At 40.4% G+C, this 19,057-nt stretch overlaps 1 protein-coding gene across 1 annotated transcript in view; it reads right to left on the reverse strand.

The window, feature by feature from the left end:
* Positions 1-496: 496 nt before the first annotated feature.
* The window catches only part of itga11a (integrin, alpha 11a), a 50,579-nt gene continuing 32,018 nt past the window's right edge, over positions 497-19,057 (reverse strand). Inside the window, exons 14-30 of the mRNA XM_013913572.1 lie at positions 17,412-17,615; positions 16,348-16,478; positions 16,022-16,188; positions 14,115-14,254; positions 13,764-13,874; positions 13,330-13,415; positions 13,002-13,212; positions 12,743-12,841; positions 8,833-8,909; positions 8,577-8,660; positions 8,250-8,340; positions 8,051-8,164; positions 6,854-6,937; positions 6,643-6,753; positions 6,416-6,511; positions 5,638-5,751; positions 497-1,790 (exon numbers count right to left, since the gene is read on the reverse strand). Coding sequence (XP_013769026.1) covers positions 1,716-1,790; positions 5,638-5,751; positions 6,416-6,511; positions 6,643-6,753; positions 6,854-6,937; positions 8,051-8,164; positions 8,250-8,340; positions 8,577-8,660; positions 8,833-8,909; positions 12,743-12,841; positions 13,002-13,212; positions 13,330-13,415; positions 13,764-13,874; positions 14,115-14,254; positions 16,022-16,188; positions 16,348-16,478; positions 17,412-17,615 — 1,995 coding nt within the window. The 3' untranslated portion in view covers positions 497-1,715. The remainder of the gene's footprint in view (positions 1,791-5,637; positions 5,752-6,415; positions 6,512-6,642; positions 6,754-6,853; positions 6,938-8,050; positions 8,165-8,249; positions 8,341-8,576; positions 8,661-8,832; positions 8,910-12,742; positions 12,842-13,001; positions 13,213-13,329; positions 13,416-13,763; positions 13,875-14,114; positions 14,255-16,021; positions 16,189-16,347; positions 16,479-17,411; positions 17,616-19,057) is intronic.

Consider the following 19,057-nt stretch of genomic DNA (forward strand, 5'->3'; position numbering starts at 1 on the left):
AATTTGCTTGTTCTTATGTTATTGTATTTTTGCACAACTCTGTTGCTTGTGAAGCTCGCACACAAGAATTTCACTGGCATGTACTGTACCAGTGTACCTGCACATGTGATGTGACAATAAAAGTGATTTGATTTGAGCTGGTAAAGGCTTTCCTTGCTTTCCTTGTGTCAGGATCATATTCCTTCCACTGTGATGCTCAGAAAAAAGATTTAATATGTCTATTGATGCCCTGCCATCTACTTCCTGGCTTTTGCCCTTTGACAACTGTGATAGACTCCAGTGCTCCCGCAGCACTGAATCAGATGAACAGAAGAAAATGAACAGATGGACGTCTATTTACTTTTTTCTCTCTGTTATTCGTCAATCCCAGCTTCTGTTCTTCCTTTCTGTACGTGAAGAATTGGAATCTCACAAATGGTGACTCATGCTTATTGAGGCCTGTTTCTATGCAGCTGAAAGCGCTCAGATACTTGTGAAAAAGACACTCATAGACCTATATCGTTTTATTTGTAGGCATATTACAGGTCTTCACACTTCTTCAAAGAGAAAAAAACTCCAGACATTGTGCAATCACTGGACTCATGTTTACGGCTTCTGATTATCATTTACTTACATTTCTGTTAAGAATTGCTTCAAATGTAAAAAAAAATAAAAAATAAAAATCCCATTAATATTATAAGCACACCCTTTGCTCTGATGCAGTGCATGTTAAAAGGCACGCAGCTGTCTCGTATTGTAACAGGTTCAGTGAAACAAAGCCGACGTACTGAACTGAAAAAAAATAATGCCATGAACCACGCTGAAAACTGTCAGAAAACCATTATAGTACTGAAAGGATATAAAAAAAGCTAACTGACTATTTACAAAATTCAAGTTAATTTTATACAAAGTAAAAAGTGCATCAAATGTTTTAAAAATCACCCTGCATGATTCCCAGGATGTTAATCTTAAAATGAACGAACTCTTAAAGAGATGATGCATTTAGAGGATTCTTCTCCAAAGATTAAGAAAAGTCTCTAAAAGTTAAACATCACGAATCTTCTTCGTTCTCTGGTGACTTTAGTTCAGTTTTTTGTCGTCATAAATTATTATGCAAATTGACTGAATACATGGCAGATAAAAATTTCTTAAACTTGGAATTTTTAATATACAGTATAAGAGCTTTACATTTTGTTGTAGCTTTTGGGTGGGAAAACACCCTTGAGGTTTTTTTTTTTCATGTACTTTACCATAGGAGTTAAATAAATAGCCTACACATCAGGAAAAGACAAAAGAATGACTGGCTAACATTTGCCTCAAATGCAAATAGTGGCCTGAAAATCTTGAAACAGATCGACTGAAAGTGGCTCTATTCTTCTGTAGAAAACGGACAGAAAAACCACCAGAGCTCCGGCCAGAAACCGACGCAATTAGAGCTCCAAGATCTCTGAAGAGATGACATCCAGGCCAGTGGAAGACATAGACAAAGAAGGCCCTAATGTCGCAACAGTGCAGGAATGCTAAGTGAGTGTGACAGTGCTGATTGTTAGGGGTCAGGGGTTGTGGCGCAGGAAAGATCCAGTGCACTGAAAAAGCCTTTCTTCAGCAATAATGATCGTGTGGAGCTGTGTACGCGGTGCCACTGCAGCGGTGGGAGCAGGTGGGGTGAGGCGGATTGGTCCCTGAGTGTCGGGTCCCCTGTGGAAAGGGTGTCTGCTGGGGGCCCTCAGCCTGCGTTATCGCTCTTCTGCCACTTTGCCGTTGACCTGCTCATCCTCTTCTTTTCTCTTTTGCCTTTGGAAAAATCCAAGCTGGGTGGGAGAGCAGAGATAAGTTAGATAAGAAGTAATGCTGCAAACACAAATGTGCTATAAATATTGCGGGCACTGTGCAGCACACAGATTGCATCACTTCCTTGTGACTGCAAATGTAAAATTTATGCAAACTTAAGAAAAAGCTAAGAAGTTTCAGAGTTGTGCGGCTGTGCTTGCAGATCTGTGAGGCCACAATTTTAATGCTGACATACTGACGTAGTCACCATGTAAAATGTTGACTATGTTCCTAATCTCAAAATAGCATGTTACCCATGTGGCACCAAACTGTAGATGTAAAGTCAGTAGACGAGGTCATTAGTCATCACCCCCTAAGGATAAAAGTAAGTAAAATTTTATTTATTGACCAGCTTTCACGATAAATATCATAAAGTGATTCACAACAAGAATGTAGAGAGCTCTGGAGTCTGTGGACCACAAAACCTCTGTTTCCTTTAGTTCTCAGTCTTGCATAAAACCAGCAGGTTGTGATCATATGACCTCAGGAACGCAGAATATATGGACACAAAAGTTCACTATTGAGATGATGAGATGAGATGAGATAGCCTTTATTTGTCAGTTGCAGGTCTTTTGCCCACAACCGAGATGACAGACCTTGCCGACCGTACATACAATACACAAACATCACATTGGGTGGTGGTGTATGGTGCTTGCCCATGCAGAGCTCTAAAGGTCAACATCAGAATCTTAAAGTGACATTAATGGGGATCCAGTGCAACCGAATTACCAACCGTATGACACATGAGCACTTGGTAGACTTTAGTCAGAAGCCTCGCAGCAGCATTCTGAACAACCTGCAGACGTTCCAAAGGAGGTTTTGTTAAGACAAGTGAGCAAGGTGAATGCGATAATCCAGACGCGAAGGTCCCAATAACAATTTCCAATTCAAAGTGTGACACGATGGAACTCAACTTGGAAATATTTCTTAAGTGACAACAGCAAGAGCGAAACGGTGATTAAATGCGAGCATCCAAAGTGAAGGCTGAGTCACAAGTTACACTTTCAAAGTAGAAAATGTAGCAAAGGTACCTGGGGTTTCCATTACCGTAGGCACAAATCTGTCAGGGGCACAAACTTCTGTTTTCTCTTCGTTAAATTGGAGAAAAATGTCAGCCATCCAAGTTTTAATAGATTCTAGATGCAAGATGTGCAGGTTAGAAACATCTCGGGGCTTAAAAGATATACAACTGAAAATCGTCTGCACGGCAATGATAAGAAATGTCCTTAAAAGTGCTGAAAACGTGCTGAAGAAGGAGCAGATACAACAGAAACAGTACAGGCCCACCAGTGTGCTACACAGTAAGCAAGAGAAGTGGAAGATGACCTGAAATTAGAAGCAGCCACAGATAAGGATCTTTCAGACAGATTTGAAGAGACCACTCCAAAGCAGACCTCGATACACCCACACAGTGTCTCAGCCTGTCAATCTCAAAGCAATGATCAACAGTATTAAAGCCAAAGATCAAGTCAAGTCCAGAAGATTATCCTGTGTCACTTCACATCAAGATGTCTCTGGAGACTCCCAGAAGAGCTGTTTGTGTGGAATGAGCTCTGGAAAAGCCAGAATGGAAATGATCAAGGCTGCTGTATTTGTCCAAGACAGCTGTAAGCTGCTTAGGCACAGCCTTTTCTAAAATCTTAGCAATAAATGTGAATTTTGAGATTCATTTGTTAAAACAGGCACAGCAGGTGGTGCAGGAATACCAATTTCACTAATACAGTGTTGAATACCATCACAGGATTACCTCTGCTCTTTGAAACCAGGTTTGAAAAATCAGCAGCCCTCGCATCTCTCCCCGAAGTGTTAAAAGACACTGAAAGATCCTTTAAATGAAGGAGATGAATGCGTAGATGACTTGATCTCCACAAGTGCTCATTTTTTTCAACAAGAACGCTTTAATGCTGTCATTTATCCAAGGAGAAGAGTTTCAGGAGCTAATCTCAGTCAAACAGGACAGACTTATCTAAAATAGAAAGACAGTTATGGTTAAAATGATTCAGTGAGAGCTCAACATTGTTATAAGTGGATGTAAATAAATTAGAGGCAGAAAATTTATCAGCAGCTAAGATGCTGGAGCTAACCAAATATAGAGGCACATGAAAGTTAAAGAGAGTATGGGGATGATCAGAAATAAAAATATCCTCGGAATAAATCCAAAGTAAAAACAAGGTCCAGTCTGTATCCCTCGGGGTATGTTTGAGGTCAGGAATATACTGGGGAAGATTAAAACCACAATGCTGATAAATCCAGTCAATGTCTGTGTGTGTGTGTGTGTGTGTGTGTGTGTGTGTGTGTGTACTGGAATCCCCAGCTAGCCTGCCCAAATATCATGACAGTTCATCAGATCCTTTAGATATCTGCTCATGGTGACTATCACTAAATATCATTTAGCTTTTTAACATCTAGTGGATCATATTTAATACATGTGATTTTGTGATTTTTTTAAATTTCTGCATCATCAGTGTCATTTTTCTTTCCCCTGAAAAACCTAAATAAATAACACACAATCCATTTTTACACTTTAATATGATACAGAAACATGAGGCAGATGCTTCGGTTCAAACTGACTGACCCTTTTCCCCATAAAACAATACATCAGGAGATCTTGTGTAAAAGATGACTATTTAATTATATTAATATAAGCACTGACGCTGGTGCTAGATTGATGATTTTCTTGTGTGTAGAAATACCACAAAATTAAAATAAGGACGTGCTTTTAAACAGTTTTGTAATATATGATGGGAGACTAGCAGCTTCTTGTAAATGTAAGCATTTCAGCCAGTAAACCCCCTCCCCCAATCACACACATACACACGTTGGGTATTCATATGTTGTGGGGACATCTAACTGGCATTATGTTTTCTCTAGCCTCTTACCCTAACCAAGAAAAATGGATCCCTAACCCTTACCGTCATTTTGAGTCTCAAAATATGCCTTCAAACTTGTGGAGACCAGGATTTTTGGTCCCCACAAAGATATGAATACACGCTCACACACACATACACGCAAAACAAAAAGCGCAGCTCCACATATTCAGACAGATTCTTCATTTCTGTCAATGCATCCTGTGTTGAGCATAAATATGAGGCTGCCTTTATTGCTGGCTTGACCTTTACTTGACAGTAAAGGATCCAGGTAATGGATATAAAACAGCCGCTTCATTATTTCTACAGGAATATGAAATAAATAGAAAACATGCAGACAACAGTCAAGAAATGGAAGAATCTGGCATTTTACACAGTTTTGGTACATAACTATGGCATTTCTGTCAGACTCTTATTTAAAGACAATATCTTATTCTCAGCCACATGATGGCAGTCTAAACCTACACTACAATAACCGTCTGACCATAGCTCACATTTACAGATGAGGTAGTAGAAAAATGAGCTGACTGCAGGTTTCGACCAACCTTGTAAACAGTCATGGCAATTTGCATATTAATGAAGAAACTGACAGCTCATTGTTCGCCAGTGGTGCTAGTTTCAGTTATTGTGCACATGTACTGTTTATAAGGTTGGGGAAACTGAAGAAGTCACATGGATAAGTGACAAAATATTTCTCCCACTTAAAACGTTACGTCCAGATGAACAGTATCAACTGTTTGTGGGGCTTTGTGCTTTAAGGAAACATTTTAACCCCAGTGGGTGTGGTTTTTTTTTCCAGGATGGGAAAGCCATTATCCTCATGAAAATGTTGGGGATCACATGCTACAGCTCCCCCCAAATTGTCACTCATCAGTGACTAAAAGTGGGTATTTAGATAAATACCTCTAATAACTCAATGGCTGTTAGTCAGCTAACTAAAAAACTGCACGACGCAACTTACTTTCCATAGAGCGAGGCTGAGCAGGGCTAACAATAAGAGTCCTCCCAGCGTGCTTCCAACGATAATCCAAGTAGGAATTCTGTAATCTCCCTCCTTCCTGATCTCCAGTATTATCTGTTGGACATGACAACACATAAAATTTGTTTTCTCTTAAGCACGCAGGCTGAATTGTACACACAGGCAGTGATAAATAGTATTTTTGGCTTAAATATATAACTTTAAATAAATATGATTTTTGCAGAATAGCATAATGACAATTCATGAATTTTGATAAAAAAGCGTTTTCACAGACCGATCAAGTACATCCATTCACCTTTTACTTCCACAAATACAGTCTCTTTAAAAAAAACAAGATAATAGAGTCTGACAGTTTTAATGACCAATAGATGGCAGCACAGATTAGTGTTTGAGTCCCGACTCATACACGTTGTGCCGCTGGTCCTTTCGGTCCCTAAGCACCACACAGCCATGAGTGCTCCAATACTAACATTTACAGTGTGATTATTCCCTGTTTCAGTTCTGTGCTCATGAGCGCAGCTGAAGCAGAAACTTTGTTTTCTTTTCATTTTTTAATAAAAAGAGGTGCTTGATGGAAAATTTGTTTTTTTCTTCTTCTTAGTTTTCCATGAATGGTAACATCACATACGAGACACTATTTGAATACTTAAAGTCCACTGAAATAAATTTTAACAGCTGATCTCGAGAACCGGGCACATGGTAAGAATAAAATCCAGACGAGGACAGAAGCAATTTAGAGCACTGGTTGTTGCCGACTCACATGTCTGACAGGCCTCTCTTCATGTAAAAACATGGGGCTGGAGGAGGGGAGCTCCACTGATGCACTGGTCACCAATTCCAGGATTTTAAACTTCAGCTGGAGAGGAAATCAAAACAAGCAGGCGCTTTTAACGAACAGATGACACAGCTGCAAGCACTGCAGAGCCAAAGTTTTGTAAAAAGTGATAAATAATAATTCATGCAGCCATTGATGAGGTTTAAGCTCACCGCGTGTAAAGTATCTATTCTAAGTGCTCCAGTGATTCTAAAGGCAGCGTCTCTGTAGTAAGCCACATTGACTGTGCATTGAATTGGAAGAGTTAGTGTGTTGGATCGGTTCTGTGGGAAGAAGCAGATCGAAAAAAAAAAAAGTTAAGAAAATAAGTTGAGAATTAAACTTTTATCTGGGAAAGAATTTGATAGGTTTTATTGACTTTACCAAGCTGGAGAAGCGTGACAGGTCTTCAGGTGATGCCCTGCTCTGTGCCACATGCTGAGGTGGTAAACAGTGCGTACCATCTCTCTGAGGTGCGACATGGGGGGTAAGAAATTCCTCTTAGTGCAGTAAAATGTTATGTTTCCAGAAAAGCAGTGAAATAATATGCTGATAAGCTGGAGCTTATTAGATCATGTTACTAAAAAGAATGATTATTGTTCAGCAATTAATGTAAAGTAAATGTAATGCACTGATAATATGTGATTAGGTTTGGACGCTGTGTAGCTGAGGTTAGTCTGCCGAGCTGACTCTGTCCTTCTTCTTTTGGCTGCTCCCTTTAGGGGAGTCCACAGCTTCATCTCACCCTGTCCCCACATCCTCTTCTGTCACACCAACAATCTGCATGTCCTCCTTCGCTACATCATTTAATCTTCTCTCTGGTCTTCCTCTTTTCTTCCTGCCTGGCAGCTCCATCTTCATCATCCTTTGTCCAACATATCCACCCTCCCTCATCTGTATATGTCCCAACCATCTCAGCCTTGCCTCTATTACTTTATCCCCAAATGGCTCAACCTGAGCTGCTCCTCTCATTCCCAATTAAAAACATCAGAGGCTGAACCTCCAGACTCGAACATGTTAAGAGTTTCAGCAAGCTGACCTTGTCCAAAATTTTAAGAAGACCTGTGAATCTGTATTATTCCAGAAAAACTTTCCAGAAATGATAAACTTCAATAGTAGAACAGGTCTGCTCAGTTCAAACCAAACAATCTTTCCCCTAAACAGTAGCAATACCACCACTGCTCTTCTGTTGTTATTTACCGCTGATATTTATGTGAGTTTTAGCAGAACAATCGCAAGTACCAACTGACGATACAGGGTAAATGCAAAAAAGTAAAAAAGCAGCATAGGTGGAAAGGAAACTGACTGAAACCCAAGTGGCAGCTCGTCAGCCCCAAAGTGCCAAAATCTCACTGATTACATTATGTCAAAGCTTAGAGTAACAAATGATTTAGTCCTAGCCACTCTAACAATTACGCTGCTAATTGTCTGCAAGGTATCTTTTATGCAGCGTGTTAATATTAGCCACTGTAAGCGTCTGTTATCACACCATGGAGTGCTATAATATAAAAAAATCTGCCACGTGTCCCTCATGTTCTGTTTTTGTATTAACTGATAGACAGTTTGAAGCTCTGCACACACCTGGTTAATATGGAAGTCGGATATCTGAAGGAGCTGGTTGCCGTTTTTTGTCATTTCTGGGATCTCGATGTTTAGCTGCAAATCCTTTACCGGAAAGTATCCAAGATTCTGGATCTAAGGCACAACAGGGGGAATCGTGTAAACTATTTCCAAGCAGTACTTTGAATTAAGCTCATGGTGGTGATAGAACTGGTCTCACTTGGAAGGTGAAGTTGAAAGGAGGACCGATGATGCCTGGCTCCTCCAGTGACAGCTCTGGTTTGATTTCATATCGAGTCGGATTAGAATCCCTGTCAAAGCAAATAAAGAAAAAAGTAAATAAATAAACAAGCAAACAATTAACATAAAGTTCCCATTCCGGCTGCACAACTAGCGACTAATTTCCCCCACAGTTACATTCAGTATCTTCCAGATTATGCCAACACAGTTTGTTGTAGCCCACTGCACTTCTAAATTCCTCGCTTGTATTGTTTGGTAAAAAACAAAACAACAACAACAACACCCACCCCCCCGAAAGCTGACTAACCTGGTGAAGAGAAGGTCTGCCTCGTACTTCAGCGAGTAATAGATATCATTGAAATTATCGGCTTTGCTATTTTCTTCACCGTCACTGTTGAAAAGACAAAAATATTCAACAAATAGAAGTGATGATCTTACAGCGAGACGCTTATCCTTGTATTATTTTTAAAATATCTTTGTTGATCATTAAAACACAGAACATTTGTCTACATGCAAAGCAAAAAGTAATTGGGATGCCAATAGATATAAAGTGATGTCCATACCTGCTGGCCTCCAGGATAACCCGGAGATGGTCAAGGAAGGTAGTGCGACTGAATTCGAACTCCAGGCGAAATGTTACCTACAAAGAAGAGGAAGTAAAGATTAGAAGCACACACTACCCATTTATTGCTTTTCCTAAATTATATTTCATCTTGCTTTAACAAAACTCTAAAGTACTCCAGATGCTATGCTATATAGCATTCCTAGAATAAAGGACACAAAAGAAGTCAAGTTTGCAATAACCTACTATAATTCCTGGGCTTTGACCCCAGGCAGCTGCTTGCACAGTTGTTGCTGCTTAAAGAGAGCCTGGGAATTTCCCCTCAGTTGAAGACTATGTCCACTACATACACACACATTCACTCACTCAAAACTTCCAGTGGAAGCCAGATTCAGGGCAAAATAAAAGCAGAGCAGTAAAAAGGAGACAGCCAGAAAGAGGAATGGGTATGTATCAAAATTGGAACCCAAGTCTGCAAAGGAGGCTTGATTGGCAGAAGAATGCCGATCTAGGAGAGCAGAGTTTAGCTGAGCATTGTTTACAGTCCTCCATGGCGTAATGAAATCATGAAGGATCCAGTCTGACCAGACTGGAATGCATAACGAGGTTTCCTCCTTCCCTCTTCCATATAGATGGACTCATTCTCAAAGCAACCACAGATTTAGCACAAATATAATGATCTCGTTGCGTATCATCTTGTCCCAGATGTGGAAAATGATCCCGGTCCTCCTTTGTTAGTCCTATCGCATATCCTGGTGAAGAATGGTTAACCTTGACTTCAGCCCACTGTTTCTTGAGAAGGATGGCTGGATGAAACACAAACATAGGAATCCAGACACGCGCACACACACACATGCACACACACAGTTGTTCTGGGTTTTGAGGGCGTGATTGTCCATGGTTGGAGAATGTTCGTGCATCTGCATAGCTGAACACAGAAATTCAAACAGTGCATGTTTCTCCTCTTCCTCCTCTGTGTTTCTTCAGCCTGTCCGCCTCCTTAGGCCACATTCGTTGTCAGTCGTCAAACCGCTAGTAACTAGAACCCTTCTCTCTGCATACACCCACAAAACCTAAAAACACATTTGCTTCCACGATCACGTGCAAAAGGAATCGATTTTTAGACGTCTTGTCGCTGTTGGTTGTAAAGTTTACTGAACAAACTTGTTTTACACAGGTCAGAATCACCTGGTAAGATCCAAACAAGCGTGATAACTGGCTAATTTAAAAAGCTTGCACTGAAGTTCCCACTTTCCTTCAGCTCTACGGTGGTTTAGGCTGGCTTGGCAGTGGCACTGGTGTACAATCAGCCTTGTTTAACTCTGTGCCACATTCTTAAAAGGCTCTCGACCAGAGCACATCAGTTTTGTGGCTCTGGATGCTGTTTAGGGTCAATGAGTGGGTATGAATCACTCAGTGAGCTCTAAAGGGTGACCAGGTCTGCTTGGTTCAGTTGCTTGGGAGCATTACATAGAAATTTGGGTTTACTTGTTGCCCAGGAGATCACCATTGTTTACGATAATCACATGGTTAGGACATTTCATGAACTCTTTCAGTCACCTTCAGTCCTTCATTCCTGCATTATTAGTCAGCAGACTTTGTTTCAGTATAGAAAGCTGAAAGATTATTGTTCAGATGTCAATGAAAAACACATTTAAAAAAGGGATAACAGCTTTTAATTGCACTTACTGATGTACGACCGGTGTCATCCCTATCAAAGTCAACACAAACATCACCCTCCTAAAAATAAAAAGTAATGCCTTGCTGTAAAATACCCCGGAAAGTGCACAGCCTCATAAATATTGTTGACTTTATAAGCCTGTGGAAAAGCTTGGTACAGCAGAAATGAATGTGAGAATCACTAACAGATGAGGAAGGAGAAATGCATCTCGGTGTCTTTCGTTCAGTCTCACCTGAATAATGCTGAGAGAAGAGCAAGTCTTATCTGTTGTGTTTACCCCGTTGCTAAGATGCATCTTCCTAATGCAATAACAATTAAATGTGATGTTTTTATAGTGAAAAGAAGAAGAGGGGTCCAGACTGGCTGATTTGTTTGTCTATATTTGGGACAGCTACTTTAACCTTTAAGACACGAGTAGCTGTTCCAACACGAGACACGAGAAGTCACTGTCATCATGAGTGACGACAACGGATAAGCTATGAATGGTGTTCTAGAATCTCCATATTGCACTTTCTTTCCATAACACTGGTATGATTTCCTCTAAATGACAATGCGCCCTCTTTCTTACATTGTGGAATTTCATTCTTTACATATAAAAATACAACATGATGTCAAAGTAGTCCAGGTACTTTGATCCAGGTACTATCCCTGCTGCTTTGCTTTTCAGTTGGATTCGGTGGGTGGATAATCATGAAGGTAAACAAGCACATTTAAGATGAGAATCTCCCGTTCCAGCACATCCCAAAGGTGCTGTGGAGGCCACTTAAGTGCAGTGAACTTGCTAATACAAAGGATGGATTCATGTTTTCAAGTTGTTTAGACCAAAGTCTGAGTCAACCATCTGAATGTTGCAGCAGAAAAAAGACCAGGCAATATTTTCCCAATCTCCTACTGCCCAGTTTTGTTGAGCCTGTGTGAGTTGTGGCATCCACTTGGTGTTCTTAGCTGACAGGGGTGGCGCGCAGCATGTGGTCTTCTGCTGTTCGTCTGTTCAAGATGTTGTGCATGCAGAGATGCTCTTCTCCATACATCGATTATAACAAGTGGTTGTTTGAGTTTCTGTAGTGTTTATACAAGCCTTTGTCCTCTGACCTCTGTCATCAACATGGATTTTCACCCTGAGAACTGCTGCTGGCTGACACATATTTTCTCTTTTTTTCTGTAAACCCTAGAGATGGCTGTGTGGGAAAATCCCATTAGATCAGCAGTTTCTGAAGTACTCAGGACCAGCCCCCCTAACAACATCAGACATGTCACATTCAAAGTCCATGCCAACAGTTGTGTTAATGTTTCAGGCTTGTGGCATTCATCAGAGCACTGATAAATATATGCAATATGATATGATGAAGGGTACAGGGCTGAAACATTAGCATGTTAAGTTGGTGTATTTGATATTTGTTAACTGAGCTGCTGCCACTTTACACGTTGCTCACATATTTGCATTAACGAGCAGTGGAACAGGTGTACCCAATAAAGTTGCAGCACGTGTTCGTGGTCCCCAATGCACTTCGTGCTCGCATTATACATGAACAATGACGCATTCAGGTTTAATACGGGACAGGTCTGGGGAACTATGCTTATTATTACATATAAATGTGCTTTCTGAGGACGATACTGTTCTCGTAAACATGTTTTGGCAGAGTTAAAAGCCTGGATGAAACATACTAAAACAGCAGTTGGCTGAAAACTCTGGAGAAGAGCAAAACAGGCAGAACATACAGAGCCAACATCTGGCATCTCCACCCCTTCTCTTCTAAGCAAATACAACCCGATGAGCACAGGCAGAGATACTGAAAGAAAATTAATGCTGATTTCTGTTTTGACATAGGGGTTTGAGTTCTCTCAGATTTCTAAATCCTGAAATCAGAACCCAGACGAGGAGCAAGACTTTAGTTTCTTCTTGAATGATGAATTACTTTATACTGGTGTTTCGCATCAATTTTCTCCAGTGGCACCAACTAATCTTATTTGGGAATCAGTACAAAAACTGGCATACGGATGAATTTCACTGGGCTGCATCAGCTTTATGCTTTTCCAGACACCTCTTCAAAAACACCTAAAACATTATAGTGTAATAAAGCTTTTCAACCTGAGATGTTTTTTAGTTAAATCTCCGATGGCAATGAATCCAATTTATCCTTTTGCTGCCAATGACAATAAGCCTTATCTTATCTTATTAAAAAATCACAACGACACATATGAATTACGTGAAGAAACATGGTTAACTCACCTGTGTTTTGGCCCTCATGAAGGGTGCGCTGACATTGCAGAGCTTCTCGTTCCTCAGTTTGTCCTGACTGTAGCACTCTATTTTGATGTCCGAGTTGTCCTGAATGAAAAATGTCACTGCTAGTCATAAATGTAGAATTTATTTCGCCTTACCTGATGGTTAAACCTCGGACTCTTTGGAGTAACATAGACCTTTTAGGCTATTTGAGAACATCTGTCCTGATAAACCACATGAAGAGTTTAAGGTCATGATAACACACCTTGACAATGAGGCTAGAAAAGTGCAGATTGGGTGTGTAGGTGATGTTGAGGCGAGCGTTGTATGCGTTCTCTCCTTTGTTCTCCAGCCGAACATCCACCACCATCCTCCGCCTGGTTGCCTCTAGCACCCTGAGAGATCCCTCCATCTCCCCTTCACTTTGATGGCGACAGAAAGCACCACGAGACTGTACGGACTGTGCACAGAACTGTCTGGGAAGCAGCGAGGAAGGAAGGCATCGCATTATTTATTTACTCGTTGCGAGTGTGCAAATAAAATTTGTCCCACTGTGCGACTGTAGGCATGGTGATGAATATGCGTATACCTACTTTGGAGTCATCAGGTCATTCATGCTCTGCAGCGCCAGGTCAGGGATGCAGCGATCGTCTTCGTCACAGCCGTTCCAAAAGGGCAGCTTACCAAAGAGACAAGATCTTTTTACATCAAAGGAACTACTGCTGCTTCATATTTCACCCAGATGATGATTGATTTTCCTTGTTTTCTGTTGTATTCTCTTTCTCAGGAGGCTCATATTAATCATGGCCAAATTATCTAAATATTGAGGTCAGTATATGTGTTAAACATCTACTGCTCGAACTACTTGGTTGGAGATATTTTTCTTTACAGGCATACAGCTCTGAAAAGCCTCATCCACCTGCTGTCCAAACCTCTTTGAATTATGCATTATGCAAAGCTAATAGCTATGTAGCTATGTAGCTGAGCAGCATGTTGAAATATAGGACATTGCCAGATTGTCTCTTACCTCAGTCTTCACCACAGTAGGCCAGCTGTCATCTAGAACTGGTGCGTTTTCTGGATCTTGTAGTGCCACTTGTACAGTGAACACTATAGGTCTGGCGTAGTCTGTCGTTTCCTAATGTAAAAATGTTATTTTCAGAAATTAACCAGCAGATTTTCTGTATTATGACACTTTGTCTGTGACACTCAAATATCTGTTTTGCTTTAAACAAGTCTATAGATGTATGTTTTAGATTTTAGCCAGTGACTAATAGCCATAGTGATATTTTCTGAGCAATTCTGCCAGAACTGTTTTGATTATGAAATGATTTGTAAGAAGAAAAGCAACCAAAATAACATTAAAACTGAATCTCACCATGACGTAAAAGTAGATGTGTTCGCAGGTCTCTTCTCCCGGAAGGAGGGTCAAGTTTTGAGGCTGCATCTTATTCGGGCTATCCAACATCGCCCGAGGATTGTAACGTTTCTCCGCGATAGAGACATTGTACTTGATCCCTAGTGGGTTGTAGGAAGAATTAAGATATTACATTTCAATATGAAACCGTGAAAAATCCTGTTTGTGTTTTTAAGACAGACACGCTTCTGTTCTTACTTATGTTAGTAAGTTATGTTAGTACAGAGTAATTGATAAATGGCAGCAAAAGGAGATGGTAAATTACATCATTGTAGCACTGCAATGCAATATCAGCTTGGCTCCTAACATACGCTACATGTGTGACCAACACATATAAGAATCCAAACCCTTTGGCCTCAGTACTGACTCATTTCCAAACCGCATTGTTTCAGAGGCTTTCATGGCATGAGGAAAAATCTACCAAGGCTAAACTCATGCATGTGTTATGTTTGAGGTCAGCTAGAGAAGCTGACAGAGCTGCAGAGATCTTAATATGTTACGCAAAAAAGATCCGTGCAGATAACGGATATGACATTTGGAACTTTTTCTGTCCCTTTCACCACATCGCAATTACCAGGAAAAGTTTTTCCTCTTTAGATGAGGAGAACTGCAAGTTCCAAAGCAATTTTTCATCCTCAGTCTTTAACTTGTACTTTTCCACTCTGAAAAAGTGTTGAGATACATAGCAACGCAGTACGCAGTAAGTCAGCCTGTCTGTTTAAAGAGCTCGCTATAAGACACTCTAAATAGATATTTGCATAAAAATGAATGGCTGAAAAAAAGAACCATTTTATGCAACAGACCACAGAGATTTCACAAACAGCAGCACATCTGCCATCCATTACTACCCAGACACGACAATGAAAGGAAAATTAAATAAACGTGTTCCACTGTATGCAACCATGAAGGGTAAGTTACCTCCCTCTGTTCCTCCTCTCCTCTGTTTTGGCACATATGATAGATATGATAAAGATGCCACGGGGTCAAGAGGTTAACTCAGAACATGCTCCACTACACCTCTCCTTCCTCCGCCACTGAGCCCTGCTTCACTGTGAAACTGGACCCCGTCATGATAGCTATTAAAACAAACTGCGAGCTGAAAAAAACGCTGCACTTAAATGCATGTGGGTTGCTTTTGGTGGCACAGCACATTTTTGCAGACTTGAGTTATCTGGGACCTTTCACCACCATCAAACAAATCTCTCTATTTTGAGGAAGCCGAATGCAGCCGAGCAGAGATAAACTTCCAGATGCATTCCTAACAGCGCTCGCGCACGAAAAGGAACATTTGATAGCGCCACAGTGGCTCAGACACGGTGGTTTTTTTGAAGGCAGCAACATTAGCTTTGGCAGAGAAACAACAGTGAGATCAGAACCTCTTATGCTAGAAAAGAAACATTTTACTTTGGCACCATTAAAAGTGAAAGGAGTCGTCAGAGTTTTTATGGGCAGCCATATGCTGAAAAGTGCATTGAAGCAAGGACATGAAAGATATATAAATATATGCATACATGAATTGCCTTTTTTCACTTGAAACCAGTTATATTTCATCTTGTCTTGAACAAATATCCACATTGCTGAACTATTAAGTAACTATGGGTCCAAAATATACATGAATACTGTTCAAATACATCAGAAAAAATGATTTGATAATGACGTCATAATATCCAGAGCCACTAACGTATACGTCTTTTTTGTCTCAAAATCTAAAACTGAGCGCTCGACTGTGAAACAAGTTTGCGTTTTTGTCTTTCATAAATCTTTTTCGTAACCTGTCAGTATTCTCGGCTGGGTAATAAGTAGTTTTATTCACCTTGTCATGTGGAAGAACTAGAGAACTTTGCAGTGGATTATTTTTGCTGGCTTACCAATTTCCTGTGTGGGAGAAATGGCTGTCCTGGCTGTGATGTTGAAACATACAATGGCTGACATGCAGGTCACGTCTTTGCCACCTCTCTGGCAGTCTTTCACAAAGATGTTGATCTTACTGGGCTCAAACCTCACAGTGGTATAAATACGAACAACGCTCTGGGACCTGTGAGGGCATAGAGGGCGTGACAGATGACAGACGTTTAAAAATTGCAGTTAAAATGCAAAACCAAGGATCATGAAAATCTTTCAATTAATTGCCAAAATAAATTTATAGGAATAACTACAATGTCTATTTTATTTATTTATTTATTTAAATACTGACCAAAGTAGAACAGCAGCACCGAGGGAACCTACAGCTAAGTCCACTAAACCATCATCGTTCATGTCCATTACGCCATGGATGCTACGGCCAAAGTACTGCAGGCCAGGAGCCAAATCTGCAGCTGCTATTCTCTAAAACAAACACAGACGGTTCACAGTGAGAACAATCAATGCTTACAATAATCTGCTTAAAATTCAGTGCACTCATATATACGATTTTGCAAATGAAAACAAACTTTTTGCAAAGCTCCTGTGTTTGAGGGGTTGGGTTTTTATTAGAGTGAATATTTCCTGCAAATATTGTCTTTGTTACCTACAAAACAAACAGTCCACTTCCATGGAGTCTTCTATGTTACTGCCATTTTTTCTACAGTATCTCTAAACAGACAAACCAAACACTGGCTCTAAAAACAGGCTTTTACCTGTTTTCTAATGGAAAAATGATTTCAGTTGGGAACCATACTGCTATACACCAATAAATTTTACAAACTGGTCCTTTAATAGCATAGGAGTATAGGAGTATTTAATAAATACAGAAATTACAGAAGGGTCACTCATAATAATTAGCTTACAGTACATGCTGTAAGTTTCACCTACTAAGATAAAGTAGATTTTAACCCATCTGTCTATCCATCCATCCTCATTCACTTAATTCAGGGTTGCTGGGGGGAGTTTGAGCCTAGCCCAGCTGTCATACGCCAGGTACAACCTGCCAGTCTGTTACTGGGCTAACACAGAGACAGACTACCAACCCCACATTTTTGTACCGTGTGGAGAACTCACACAGACACAGGGAGAACATGCAAACATACTGTGCCACCATGTCTTTCAGCTTTTAACCCACCCGTTAAACTTGCTTTTAATCTATCATTTAATCCAAGTTTTACAGTTTTACAACTTGTTGCATATTTGCACAGTCAGTGCATTCATCTAAGCTGTTATGAGTAGGAAGAATCAAGACTTTCACAGGTTTTCGCCACAGTGAAATATACACAAATCCACGGCTGCCCAGCTTTGGGAAAGTTTACATGTATGTGCTACAGTGTAATGCACCACACCACCTACCTGTTTATATTTGCGTAGTATTCTGTTTTGTTGGCTAAAGAAAATATAAATGGCTCCTTTATGCTCATCTTCCAATGGAGCTCCCACCACCAAGTCATTGAACCCATCACCATTCAGATCAGGGACAGGAGCGAGGGAAGAGCCAAAGCGAGCGTTTTGGACACCGTTGTGAATTTCCAACGATCCTTCAAGGAAGAAACGATTCTGAGGGGGAGGAAAAAAATGACAGTTGTAATTGTTACTCCTAATACAGTGGTCTTGTTTCTGTCTTGGTTCCCACACATAAATATCTAGAGGCTACTGTCCCATGGGGGAGAATTTTAACAGTTTGTTTTTATTCACACAAACATTCGTGACTATCCACTTTGTTACTGGTGTTGATAAATAGACATTAGCATTAGTGGGGATTCCCATAGTGGGGGATCTGGCTGCTCATCCCCCCCCAAAAATCAACTACAATAAACAGAGTTAGTGAAATAAAACACTGTTAACCACAGCAAGAGATCAGAATGCTTTTCATTCCTTTCCAAAGCTGGATTCTCCCCCTAGACATCAGCCGATGTATTAGCAACTGGAGTAAATGACTGATCATGAGAAGTCTGGATTATTTTAGAGTTATTTGGATATTTTCGAGCCTCGCTTTTGTTACGTTTACTCACATTCATTAAAGGAATTCTTTCAAAGTCATATTGGCTTGTTGCATTGGTTTGTTTTGACTGTCTTCATGACCTCTTCTTTGCTCAGTTTATCACAAACTCTGAGTGGGCCAGAGACAGCAGACAACTGCTGCACTTGAATAATAATCTTTAAAGCTGACCTTTGTATGAGAAATAATTTGGCTGAGGTTTGTATGTGTCATTCCAACTTACTCACACTGTAGCACAACTAACAGCACTATAGTTTAAAGCAGTGTTTCCCAACCACTGTCCCACGGGATATAGGTGTGCCGTGAGAAACGATCACGTGTGCCATTGAAGCTTGTCTGGTCCCAGTCAATTAGTACTCTAAGCGACCTGCGTGAGTAATGGGCAGAACAATTACATTCTCTACCACTAGAAGGCAGTAAAACTACCTGCTCTAATTAAACGGGTTGCCAACTGCCAGTAAAACAGAAGAAGACCAAGAATACGTCACATAACAGTCATCCTCTGAGTGAGAAAACGCAGCGGGTAATAGCAAGAGATAAATATTTGAAAAGAAAAATTAGTCAGTATGACCTGGGTCCTGGAGAAAATTCCGACCTAGATGAAGACAATAGCATGAGTAGTGGTCAGAAGAAAGCAAAAAAGGTATACTGGGGACAAACCGAGCATATTCCGCTATACCTGGTGCTCGGGGAAAAATGTATCAATATGCTTTTTGTGACAGTTTTGTTTGGTGGTGTGCCGTGTGATTTTTCAAATGCGAAATATGTGCTGTGGCTCCAAAAGGTTGGGAAGCATAGGTTTAAAGCAATGATGGTTTAAAGGGTTAATGGGGTTGACAGAATCGCTGATAATTTCGATAATTCAACCAAAACATAATCATGACCAGAGATGGGCAGTAACGCGTTACTTACGAGTAAAGTAAGGGATTACTATTGCAAAAACTGTAATTAGATTACCGTTACTTTCCTGTAGGAACGCTGCGTTACTGCGTTACTAAAA

This window comes from Pundamilia nyererei, unplaced genomic scaffold (genome assembly GCF_000239375.1).
Source record: "Pundamilia nyererei isolate P.nyererei 1_Seehausen unplaced genomic scaffold, PunNye1.0 scaffold00137, whole genome shotgun sequence".
NCBI classification, from domain to species: domain Eukaryota; kingdom Metazoa; phylum Chordata; class Actinopteri; order Cichliformes; family Cichlidae; genus Pundamilia; species Pundamilia nyererei.